Below are 12960 nucleotides of genomic sequence, written 5' to 3'. Positions count from 1 at the left end.
AGGTCAACTTACAACTCATTTTGCTAACAACTTTGTGTTCAACGAGCCTTCTATAGATTGGTGAGACCATCCCTCTAGCACACTCTGCACCTAAGATTATAAATTGTTCCCACATTGATCACACTGGCCTTTATAACTTGGTTTCCAATTCAGGCATCATCCCACCTTTTACAACAAGAACAGGCTGCATGAGATCATGAAGGGAACTGGAGGGGTGATGGCTCTGGGCCTAACAGTACCTCTCTGGGTATCCATACCTTAAACACCTTAAACATAGTTATAGTAAATCTCAATTTAAGTTTCTTTAATTTTATTACCTGCCATGGTTCCACATTCTGAAATGCCGTTTTTCGTCCTTCTTCCAATCTTCTATGCATGGATTTGAATTGGAATATAGCATTCAGAGCATGTGCCACAGCATAGATAGCATTGTAGACGTTGTAGCTGTGGCCAGTCATTTTCATTTCAAACAAACTTCCAGGAAGACTCTCCAGATTCTCATCCCCAGTGCAGGTTTTATTCTCCTCTTCTTCCCACTCCTTGGACGCTGTTAGCAAACAGTCAAAAGCCTGTTCCCAGAAGTCTTGAATAAAGCCATCTCTTTTGAACCACGAAGGTCTTACCATCTGAAGGAACTTTTGGAAACCCTCAGGCTGATTGGAGTGAACTGTGAAAGATATGGAACCATGGAAGGTTTGTAAATCCCAATTCTTTTGAATGGAGAATGATGCAAAATCCCAGTGAGATGTAACAATCCAGACTTTTCCAAGAGGTGGCAATTCTATGAATGGTGCTACAAAGAACAGCACTCTCAAAGCCTGAAAGGATGGCGGTTCTCCATATACAAAAAACACATTGGCTGTCTCCTTGAAGACAGTTACATAGTGTTCTATGCGTTGTGAAACGTACTCTATAATCTCATCCACATAATTCCATTTGGGTATTCTCATGATGAAGGCACAACAGATACCATTTTCATCAAGCATTGGAACCATTGTCTGTAAAAACCGGTCCCCTTTCTCATCATCCACAGCACCAAGCCCAATCCATGTCCACCCAAAATGCTGAAGTAATATCACAACTCCGGTGTTTTGGTGGGCTTCCTTTGGGACCATCTGGTACAAAAAGGGGAATAAAGTGTTGGCATGTTGCATTGGCAAAAATGATCCATAAGTGAGCTGAAATAAAATGCATAAACATTATTCAAAAGTGATGTTACATGAATCTAATGGCTTGTATGCCATTTTATCTGTGGAATATCAGAATAACACCATCTGCAAGTAATTGCATTGCTCGGTTTGAGTACTCTTTCTCCCGTGCTAGTCCTTACTTCTGGGACTGTAGAAAAGGGGGTCTCTGCTATGTGGCAGTCATTAAAATATCTGAAGTATTTAAAGACTCCTGGGGTTTTGCTTCAGGCGGTCATATGCTGCCATCATCTGTAACAGAAGATCTACAGGAATCCATAATCATGTCAAGGGGTGGATCCAGGCAACAAATTAAGAAAAGGGAGCTTTTTGTGTGCATTCTGTAAACCCGTTGTTTAATGCCAATGGAGGACACAGGGTATTAACAAATCATCACCTAAACATGCCAGGCAAACCACAGAGAGCTGGTAGACATTTAGGATCACGCAAGTAAGGTGTCAGATGGCTTTGTGTGCAAACATGCAAGCTTGATCCCAGCTCCCTCTTCTGCTCACTTTTAACACATTTTGTCACCATCCCGATCTGCCACCCTCAGTCTTCAGGGGGAATCAGGGATGAAAGCAGGACTTTCAGGTTCTGAGAAAGACTATGAGGGACATCAGGTAAGTTCCATCTGTCAAGAGGCACTTCAGGTGGCCTTGGGACAGGACTGGTTCCTCCAGATCCTCAGGTCTTCTGAGCTCCTCTGCAGGCCCCACATCTTTTCCTCTGAGGACGTCGCCCCATTGTCTATGTCAGACAATGTTCACAGATACAGCTCCCAACTAGTGACCAAAGTCATGGATGAAAAGGTTGAACAAGATCAGGGAAAGGACAAAGCTCTGCTTAAAACTTGTTAATCAGCACAGTTTGCCAATGAACTGTCAATAAACCTGATAGCAGTATCATTAAACCTGCATTTATCCAAAGGATAACAGGCAATTTTTCCGAAATCATGATGATCCAATAATAATAATAATAATAAAATATTTGTACCAGCCACTCTGGGCGGCTTCCACAGAAACCAAAAATACAGTAAAATCACACATTAAAAACTTCCCTGAACGGAACCACGATGTGTTCTCTCTATTCTCTCAGAAACAGGCTTACCTGTGGAGTCTTGTACATTGCTGAAATGACGGCCACATTTGCAGAGATTTCGGAGATGCATCCTCCGATCAGAGCTATCACTTTGTTCTGGTTGTGACCCTGGAAGTTGGGGACAAACCTCCCTTGTGCAGAAAAGAGGCTGAGGCTGGCCTTATAGGTCATCCTGGCAGTGTAGTAGCTGTTGAGGATGTGAAATCCCAGAGAGACGTTGGATAAAATGTCGGGGTTTTCATTGATCTCTTGGACAGCAAATGCCAAGGCCAAGATGTGCTGGTAGTTCTTTGGTACCGAACTGTCATGGAAATTACAGATGTTAAAGCTGTTGACAAACAACAGTAACAGAAGCAACCAAAGGACATCCATCCTCTTCTTCTCTCATCTGCTTGTTTGAACCTCAGTTGAGTCATTCCCTTTGCCAATCAACTGAGTGTAAAGTTAAGATTTTCTTTACATGTTTTCACAAGGTACATAAAATATTTTGTATAGTTTTAATCTTATTTCTACTGGATCAGTATGTTTATTCATTAGTTATTAAATGTATAACCTGCCTTTTTTCCTTGAGTTTTATATACCTAACCTTTCTCCCATTTTCTTTCTTTATTCATCTTGCTAATCAGCCACATGATTACAATTTTCATTCTTTTATTGGCATTTCCCAAAATCACTTTAATTCCTATTTATTATTGTTATAATCCATTGCACTATTAGCTTAGCACAAGTTTCCCTTAAATTCATACCTAGAGAGAACCTATGTGATTCCCCCATCCTAACTTTTCTCATGTCAACATGGGCACACACTTTCCCAGGTTTCCCCCCCATTTGATCATTGTTTCCCTCCTGGCTTCCAGTTTAGTACTGTGTTTCAGGGATGACCTGTTTCCTAGTATTTTTAAAAGGAAACTCAAAGAAGAGAAGTGATATAGAATGAGACCGTTTCAACCAACTCTCCGCTGACAATCTTGTTATTTCATTCTATGCAGTTATTACTGAAAATCTCTATATCAATAGACACAATTGAACGATAACTAAGATAAAATTGCATCACGTAACTAATAATGGATTATTTAATATCTGGATATATTAATGCAGCTGAAGAGCATTTTCTACTTGGTGATAAAATGAGAGAAGAAAGCAAGAAGAAAATCAAACTGCAAGCCTTGTAATAATAGCTAGTGTATTATGTTTTAGGATGAGCTTTTAAAATCGCACACACACCCGTGCATGAACACACATTCCTATAGTATTTTGCCTGTGCCTATTTATATATGTTTAAATGAACAAGACGAGGGGTCCAGACTATACTTCCAAAGGCATCTAGCCAACACATACTCTCGCCATATTTGATTGCTGGTTCATCTCCAGTGTACTTAAGGCAATAAAATGTTTGACAGCGGGAGGGAATAACTAGCTTTAATATGACCCAGATTTAGTTATTCTTCCTCACTCCTGTCTTAACTGAAGGAACAAAACCCTCCACGTAGATATTCTGTGCAAGGCTGGTGGAAGGGCTCTTGTGGGACTCGGCCACGTTGAGGTTTGTTGTGCGGCAGAGACTATCACCAGGCAATGGGCAGCAAAGCAAAAAGGCTTTATTCTTATGCAAGAATGGTGGCTCATTCATCTCATGGCGCAGACAAGAGACTACGGGGGCTGCAGCTACACATATGGTTTTATACTGTCACATATGCAGCTTGATGACCTGTTTGCTCCCAGCTTGACTCACCTTTATGTAGTAGCTAACCATAACCTTTGATAAACCACCTTCATTATGCATTTTGGGGGGGATTTCCACTGCCCCTTTGTTCCCACTATTATTTCTGGTTTTGCTCATTTCTCTTGAGCAGAGTGCCTCAAGTTCCCAACACAATCACCAACCTAATTCCAATACAGACCACAACTTCCATACATTTCAAGAACACTTTTGAGAGAAAACTATGAATGCTTTCTGCCACCAATATGTTGTAGATGCCACTTTTCTCACTCCAGAAATGAACAAACAACAATTGTTCCTTAAATATAAGTTCTCAGCAACTATACTTGGAACTTATTAAATAAGCGGCATGAGTGAGATGGAGAGATGGTGCCTTACATTGGCTCATTAATCACAATCTGTGTCGGCTGCTTCAGGAACGAGAGGAGATTATGGAGGAAGAAGACCTGAGAAACAATCTCTCCAATGACCAGGTCTCCAGGATGGTAAAATTCATGAGGGATCGGGAGGGGATCATCTTGTATGCTACAGTTAATGGAATGTTTCTGGCCCACAACATGACACAGCAAGACAAGCAGAAGCATTGCAACCAGCATGATTCTGTTGGAAGAACAGAGCCAGGAAACACAGCCTCCCATCTTTGCCTCTGCAGCATCACACACCACTTTCATCAGGATTGACCTCAACAACATCTAAAATAATTCTTTTTGTTTTAAAAATCCTCATACGGAGCAACAGTTATCACAGCACTGGTGTATAAAGAGGAAAAAATGGTGCAACCTTGCAAATCAGTTTGTCCAAAGGAAAGTGAGGTCAGTTGCGATGAAGCAGTTTGCTTGGATATGTGTGTTAATTAAGAGCCATAGAATGAGGTCCGATTTTCCAGTGGCCAAAGACGAATGCCCTAAGAAACGGAGGGGAAATGATCATAACAGGAATGATAGAGTCCTGCCTAGACCCAAATCTAGTTCTAAATAATGTGAGATCTTTATAACTTCAGATGTTGATTGTTGATGTAGCTGAAGAGCTCTGGAAGCACTTTGTGTTTTTCAGGATGAAAACCAGCAATTCTGCTAATGATGGGGAGGATTATCTGTTCCCCGGGGTGTTCCTTGCTTTGGAAGTTGCATCATGCATGTTGAACCTGTGAGGAGTCATCCTCCCGACTTGGAATCTTACAAATCTTATTATTTCTTTTGAAGAGTAATTAGCAGGAGGTGGCACTTAGCTCAGTAGGTCCAAGCTGCACCTGCCCAGAACTGGAGGAAATTCATCTACACATCCCTCATACTGGGCATAATCCAGCAAGCCTTCATTTCCCCCCAAAATGTGAAGGCCTAGAGTTAAAGGTACAATCACAGCCTAGGGAAATTCCAGGTTCAGATGCATCGTGATTATGGGCTCATCTCTTTAAATGATTTGCCCCATTAAATTTTATTTGTGTATTGTGTTATTATCAAAAGTATTTGCTTATGCAGTATTATCAACATGAATGTCATCAAATAACATCTATACATCATTTTCATATAGTTTCCCCTCAAACCATAGCTTCCTGTAGACTTCAGGTCTATATTCCACAACCGCTCCCATGTCGACATGAGAGAAGCGGAGCAAGGACTGTTTCGCTGTAGCTGCAGCAGCTTCTTTTTACTGCCCTCTCTCCAATTACCTCCCTGCAAGCAGGAAACTGGGGCAACAGCTTGGCCAGCAGACAAGTGAAATCCAAACTGGGAGGAGGTCAATTGATGCAGCAAGACAGAAGGCGGAGTTTGGCAGAGGGGCAGCGCAGGAAGACTTTGGGGCAAAAGGCCAGGGCCCAGTTGGCAGAAGGAGCAGGAGGCCCCTGACATCTGGAAGCAGGTGAGGTGCTACCAGGACTGCCTCAAGGAGGGAAGTGGGGTGAGAAGGGGCCCCTGAGCAGCGATCCTTGGGACAAGCAGAACGGCATTTATCAAAATAAATAAATAAATAAATAAATTCCTTCCAGTAGCACCTTAGAGTGCATGCACACAAAAGCTCATACCAATAACAAACTTAGTTGGTCTCTAAGGTGCTACTGGAAGGAATTTTTTATATTGTTTTGACTACGGCAGACCAACACGGCTACCTGTAACTAGCATTTATCGAAACTTTGAAAAGGTTGTGTTATGTACTGCAGTTCTCACCCTGGGCCAGCAGGGGGTACTGTAGATAGCTGTTACTCAGGTCCACATATGCAAATAAGGGATCGAAAGTGATGTTCAGTGATTGGATAGTTACAGAAAGTTGTTACAGTTACATAACAACTTTATATAAGCAGCTCTATATAAGCAGGCTGACTGAACCCTTCAGTTCAGTTCTGCATTGGAGAGAGACCCCCAAGGCAAGGAGCAGAGGGTCCTGCCCCCAATTCCTCTCTGCCAAGTCTCCTCTCTCTTCCCCCTGAGGGTGCCATAGGGAGAAGGGGGTCCCAGGGGTGCAGGGATACTGCATGTTCATGCATGCTGGGGGGAGACCTCCAAGTCAAGCAGCAGAGGGTCCTCCCTTGTCCACTCTGCCAAGCCAGGGAGGGGGCCAGTTCGCAGGAGGTCTGCAGCTCTGCTCTTCCTTGGGATCCAGGTGCTGCTTCCTTTTGGGGGAGGGGGCTTTGGGGGAAGAGAAACAGGGCATGCAAATGAGGCCCCTTCGGATTGAGGGGAAAGTCGCATTGAATAACAGAGATAATCATCCAAGGAACTGGAGGCAGGAGGAGCCCTGTGGAGTGGGGAGAGGCAGCCCCCTATGTGGAGAGACTGGATGGGAGACCCTCTCCCCCCCCCCATCTGCCAAACGACAATTCCAGAGTTCTCTGGCAAGAAGTGTGGATTGCTGACCCCTCTGGGAATGGAAGCCTTGGGAATGCAGGGCGGCAGGACTGGATGTGTCTCCTAGCCCCTCTCAGCGTCCTGAACCAATTCCGGTTCCCAGGATCCTTTGGAGGAGCCACTAGGGCTGGGTGAGATTTGGTTTCCAACTTTGTAATGGATCAGCAGCTAAACATCCCCTGCCCCCTCCCGACTGAGCAAGCCCACATACTGCTCCAGCATGTGCTGCTCTCGGGAGCAGGAGCTGCATCCAGCCTTGCTCAGCTAAGTACGTATTTTTAGGAAGACCCCTGCCTCTCTCCCCCTGGCAAGGCACCAGGGTGAAGCCATCCGCAGCCCGTGTGAAAAAGTCATAATCATAGTCATGTGCCACTCATCTGTTGCAAAGATTTTTAGCAATGGTACCAACTCAAATAGAGTCAAAGAATTGACAGACGCAGCAATGGAGAAAAGGAAGGTGAGGTTTTATTGCTGAGCAATAAATGGACCCAGTTGGAATCCTTTCCAAAAGACTGGGGCCCAGAACATTGTAGCTCTGGGATTTTATACCTGAGTACAACATTACAGATCATGACATAATCGACTACAATTGCAAGCGCCAGCAAAATAAGCTAATGAGTGCATTCAGCCAGGCTCCTGACCGTGTAAAGAGTTCTATTGCCAACTTCTGCTTTTTCAGTCTGAACATGCAGTCCGACCTTTCCCCCAGATTTAACGGTGCAAAATAGAAACTTAAGGCAAGGAGGCACTCTTAACTGTAACTCCCCTGCGACATCTGTTCATTTAAGGACATTGTGGTTGGCACTTTCCTGTTTTGTGTACAGACTTAGTCTGGACAAGAGGGGGGAGAGATGTGCCAGCATCTCCTGATTTATCGCTTCCTCTTTTATAGAGAGCAAGAAAGTACTCTTGGGCCAAGGTTCACTTCTGGAAACTTGCAATTTCAAGCAGTTTTGCTGTTAAGCTAAGCAGAAGCTTTCATATATTCAACTGGATTATAAAATCACTGTAAAACTCTGGTTATATGTGAATATATTGATAACTGATAACTTGATTAAATGAATAAGTGATTATATGAATAGCATAAGGGTAAAATTCCTCCAGACCCTGCTTCACATCTGACTGGGTTTCCCCTGCCACTCAGGGCAGCTTCCAGCACATATAAAACCATACTGAAACATCAAACATTAAAAACTTCCCGATACAGATATCTTCAGATATCTCCTAAAAGTTGTGGTGCTCTTTCTTGACATCTGATGGGAGGGTGTTCCACAGGGAGTGTGCCACCACCAAGAAGGCCCTCTGTCTGCTTCCCTGTAACTTTGCTTTTCACAGGGAGGGAACCGCCAGAAGGCCCTCGGAGCTGGACCTCATTGTCTGGGATGAATGATGGGGTGGAGACGCTCCTTCAGCTATACAGGGCCAAACTGTTTAGGGCTTTAAAGGTCAGCACCAACACGTTGAATTGTGCTCAGAAACATATTGGGAACCAATGTAGATCTTTAGGAGGGGTTTTATATGGTCCCAACAGCCACTCCCAGTCACCAGTCTGGCCTCTGCATTCTGCAGAAAACTAAGTGAATGACACAGAAGTTGCTGTAGACTAAAGTTAGAATAAGCTTTAATGGTACAAATGGTATAAGGAAACTTGATAAGGAATTAAGGGAGTACATGGTGTTGAGTACACAGTTTTGCCAACAAAGGTCCGTATAGTTAAAGCCAGGGCTTTCCCAGTAGTGATTGTCACCGGAAACCACCCCCCCCCACATTTGTCACGTGTATTACACAAGCACCACACTCACACGTACACGCATCTCCCCCCCCAGCCCTGGAGATGTCCCTTTAGAGGGTCACCTTCCCAAAAGCCTTCCGTAAATAAGGAAGCGCTAGCCTGACGGCTTTCCACTCTAGCGCTCCGCATCGTCCTATTCTTAACGTGGGTAGACCTGGCGACTGAACTCTGGATCACTCGACAGCCGCTTCAACCAATGAGCATTAGCGAACAGCGCCCCTGGTGGCGACTGCGCTGGTACTGCAGCCGCCATTCGGTGTGTCCCTGTTTGACAGCTCACTGATACAACGTTTCCGAATTCACTCAACCGTGACTAATCCAATCAAGAGCTTGCTACATTGTTTCCTGAACTTGGGGTTGGTTTGAACTTCAAAGTATTCGCCGTTTTATATTCGTTAAAAATCAACCGTACGACGGATTTTTATCGGACCACTTTTATTTTACTACATATCCAAAGGACTACCAAAGGGGGGTGACATGACGCTGGGTAACCATAATCTCCTGACCGAGCAGTCACGTACACAGCGATTCCCCCCCGGCTGGCGTGATTACCTTGATAGCCATCGTGATGAGTCCAGACAGGAGACTATCAAGAACACAATCAAGCTGCACCTTTTAGTGTATTCCACCCAGACTTGTACAAAGGACACTGACCGGATTCCCCTCAGGGGGCAGGAAACTTCACCCTTCTCCTTTTGTTCTTGAAATTGACTCATGTGGGGAGGAGGCAGGAGGCTCCGGCCAGGTGTCAGGACACTCGGATTACCTGTGTAGCCCCTCCTCGACTCCTCCTAATTTTAATGTAATCATGATGTAGATGTGATGTAATTCTGGGGGTGTAGTTTGGGGATTAGTAACTAATAAAAGTTAGGGTCTTCTTTTGTTCGGGGCTTCCATTTTGCTTCACCTCGTGGGCGGTGGGAGCCCTGTCGCGACAGTCTTTCTTCTAATAAAGACCAAGCCTACTGGCTGCTGTTTTGCTCTGACTTGCTCTGGTTGGTGTCTCTGTTTGTCCAAGGGAGCCCTCGGATTTGTCCGGTAACAGTTTTTGGCGACCACGAAGGGACACTTGGTTCTCCTACAGAGGCGAGGGGGGAGATAGAGGGGATCGGGCGCCACCGGGCAACCTTAGCTCGGGGATCCCTTTTTCCTCTCCCTGCCTCCTCTTTGTGGGCGGTAATCAACCGTCACCAGAAGCCCAACCAGAGAGAGCAAAGGCGAGGTAAAGCCGGCTAAAGGAAAGGATCCCGGGATCTACGGGGGACATCTTCGAACGTGAGTATGGTTTGAAGAGAAAAGACACATTGGGAGGTGGGTGGGAAGTAACGTCCTCACGACAGCCAGACTTTCCTTCTATCATTTCCGATGTTCCCCCTCGGGGTCGGCCAGGAACGTTCTTCCTCTATTCTTTTCTCCCCGATTCTCCCCTTTCGGAAAGTGGCCAGGGAGGTTTCGGAACTTTACTGTCTGACGTTCCCCCTCGGGGTCGTCCAGGAATGTCAAAACCTTTCCCTTTCTCTCCCCCCAGTTTCTTACACGGTATGTGACCGGGGAAATTGTGGTACTTTGCTGTTTTCCGACGTTCCCCCTCGGGGTCGTCCAGGAACGTCTTGATCTCTCTATCCCTTTTCTCCCCCGTTTTCCGTCTTGGAATTGAGTCCGGGAAAGCGTGGCTCTTTACTGTCTTTCTCTGACGTCCCTCTCTCGGAGTCGGCTGGAGGCGTCCCTCAAAGCTCTCTCTCTCTCTCTCTATCCTTCTTTCTGCTAATTATGCAAACGAAGCCGCCCCTCCTGCCCGGCGACCTTTGTTAGGGATGACCCGGGTACGTGAGAATGCAAGGTCGTTTGTTTCCTTTCCGAACTTGACTTTTCTCGGATCCCGATCTGGCATTGCACTGCGCAAGCGTCCAGTAGGAGATTTCGATCTTAGTCCCAAAGGCTAGGCAGGAGGCTGTCGTGAAGGGAGAAGGGGCGGAACCCGGGTTGGGGCCCCACACTAGGACCAGTTGTGTAAACTGTACTGTCAGGATCCGCAGTTGTGTATCGGGTAGAGGGAGAGACCCGTGGGCTAAGGTTTAGTGTTTGAAGTATATAGAGGACTAGTCGAATCCAGTCAAAGGATGATAGGCAGGTTTAAGCTTAAGCAGAGATAAAGAGGTACCTCGTTTACTGAAAGAATATTCTTTTTCCCCTTTCCCTTTGTGTGTGTGTGTTGTGGTCCTGTTCTTTTTCCTTCTTCCCCTTGTTTGTGCGTCCCTTCTAACCTTAGTACAAGTCGCTAGCGGAGCACCCTTTCCCCTCGAGTATCAGAGCGATGGGTGCCCACGCATCCCAACACTCTGACTGGGCTCCTCCCGGTGACCAGGCATCCATGAAGCCTTGCCGCCCTGGAGAGGACTCCGATACCCCTCTACAATTTGTTCTCCTTAGTTGGAAGGAATTAAGAGGGAGGAAGGGACTCTCAAAGTCAAAGCTGAAGGACCTCTGCAACATCTCGTGGGTCGCATTTACCCACCAGTTAGAGCCAGCCTCGAGATGGCCCCCTCATGGGTCTTTTAACATCGTGAGGATACAAGCACTCAAAGCTTACTTGGCTGATGAAAAACCCCGCCAACTCTATTATCTAAATGCTTTCGTTGAGGCCCGTGACTTGTTCCAACAAAAGCAGGCTCGAATCGTCCGACAAATGGCTGTTCTTAAAGCAACCGGACCTCCCCCTTACGATGAGATTAGAGCCCAAGAAGAACAATTGGATAGGAGCCTCATCCCCTTCTACTACCCTGAACCACGAGCTCCCCAACCATCAGGATCAGGAACAGGAGCTGGTGGGGGAGGTGTAGGGTCAAGGGAAAACACAACAAATGTCACCACTACCCCGTCCCAAACCCTACCGAGTGCGCAACCACCTGACCCTTCTACAAGCACGCCAAACTTAAGGGGAGATGAAGCGGACTTAACTCTAGGGCCCTTGCTCAATGGCCAGCTGTTAAACGGAGACAGAGAGGGTCCCGTCTCTAGTAGAACCCGAAACAGGGACATTCCGTCAAACGGAGAAGCAGAGGGCGCCTACCCCCTGCGAGCATTGCCCATACCGCCAGTCAGAGCTGGGGATCCACCCCGCATGGTCTTCACTCATCAACCTTTCCTTACTTCGGATTTGATGAATTGGTCTGACAAAATGCCCTCTTTAAGGGACGACCCTGATAAATGTCACCGCCAGGTGGCCACCATTTTCTCTACACACAATCCTACATGGGCAGATGTACATATGTTACTTGGGGCCCTCTTTAACGAGGCAGAAAAAAGAGAAATACTAGCGAAGGCGGGGGAGGCTCTAACCCGAGAAGGCTACCAACCAAATCGTCCCGCCTCAATGACCCCACTGACCGCTCAGACGATACTCAATGACCCAGACTGGGACTATAATACAAACGATGGAATATGGGGTTTAAAGATTTTCAAAAAGGCCATCTTAGATGGAATCAAAGCTGCTGGCCAGCGAACTGTAAACTGGACTAAAGTCCAGACCGTCCTTCAAGGGCCAGAAGAACACCCGTCTGACTATTACACCCGACTAGTTTCGGCTATCAAAACTTGGGGCGGGATAGACCCAGAGAACCCCCAACATGAAGTCATAGTTAAAGGCTTCTTCAAGGACCAGGCTACAGCGGACATACGGAAAGCCCTAAATTCCCACCTGGGATATGATGGAAAGACGGTAACCGAAATCCTTTCCATCGCCAAATCAGTATTCAACTCTAGGGATGAACGAAGAAAGAAAGATCAGAAACCCGATTCTCCACGAGTATTGGCCTATGCGGGAGGGGTCCCCCCTTACAAGAACAAACAATGGGGACCCGACTCTAGGGACAACCGTATTTGTTACAAATGCGAACAAAGGGGACACATCAGGAAATTTTGCCCCTTCCTGACTAACACGACAGAACCAGAGTATAGCGACACCAAACTATACAAAACGGACTATCGGGACCCAGTCTATCCCAGACCCAGAGGGTCGGATTCCCCATATGGATATAATTCAACGATGACCCAACAACTACATCGCGCCGGTCCTCCCCCTCCCCAACCTAGACCTAGGAACCACGCTCAAGATCCTACAAATCCCTTTAAACCGGCCAACTACACCACTAACCCAGCTCATGAGATGGTGATGGATGAATATCAATCGAATTGACAACTAGGAGCAGGTCCCGCCCCTTTCCCCTTTCTTTGCCCCGTCCTGCGACTATCGTCCTCGGACCCAATCTGCACCATGCAAATCGATGGACAAACCTACAATTGCCTTTTAGACACTGG

The 12960-nt window shown here is 46.1% G+C and overlaps 1 protein-coding gene across 3 annotated transcripts in view; it reads right to left on the bottom strand.

Moving 5' to 3' along the window:
* The window catches only part of LOC309381128 (vomeronasal type-2 receptor 26-like), a 65296-nt gene that overhangs the window by 29807 nt on the left and 22529 nt on the right, over positions 1 to 12960 (bottom strand). For 2 of the 3 annotated variants that reach the window (XM_081931662.1, XM_081931663.1), the window contains one exon: positions 318 to 1178. In XM_081931662.1, the coding sequence (XP_081787788.1) occupies positions 318 to 1178 (861 nt within the window). Of the gene's footprint in view, positions 1 to 317; positions 1179 to 2297; positions 2648 to 12960 lie in introns of those variants that run through there. The other variant, XM_081931661.1, reaches the window with a different exon arrangement.

This window comes from Podarcis melisellensis (assembly GCF_964234715.1).
Source record: "Podarcis melisellensis genome assembly, chromosome: 12".
Taxonomy (NCBI): domain Eukaryota; kingdom Metazoa; phylum Chordata; class Lepidosauria; order Squamata; family Lacertidae; genus Podarcis; species Podarcis melisellensis.
Note: the sequence above shows the minus strand (reverse complement) of the source record. Positions and strands in the feature narration are given on the sequence as shown.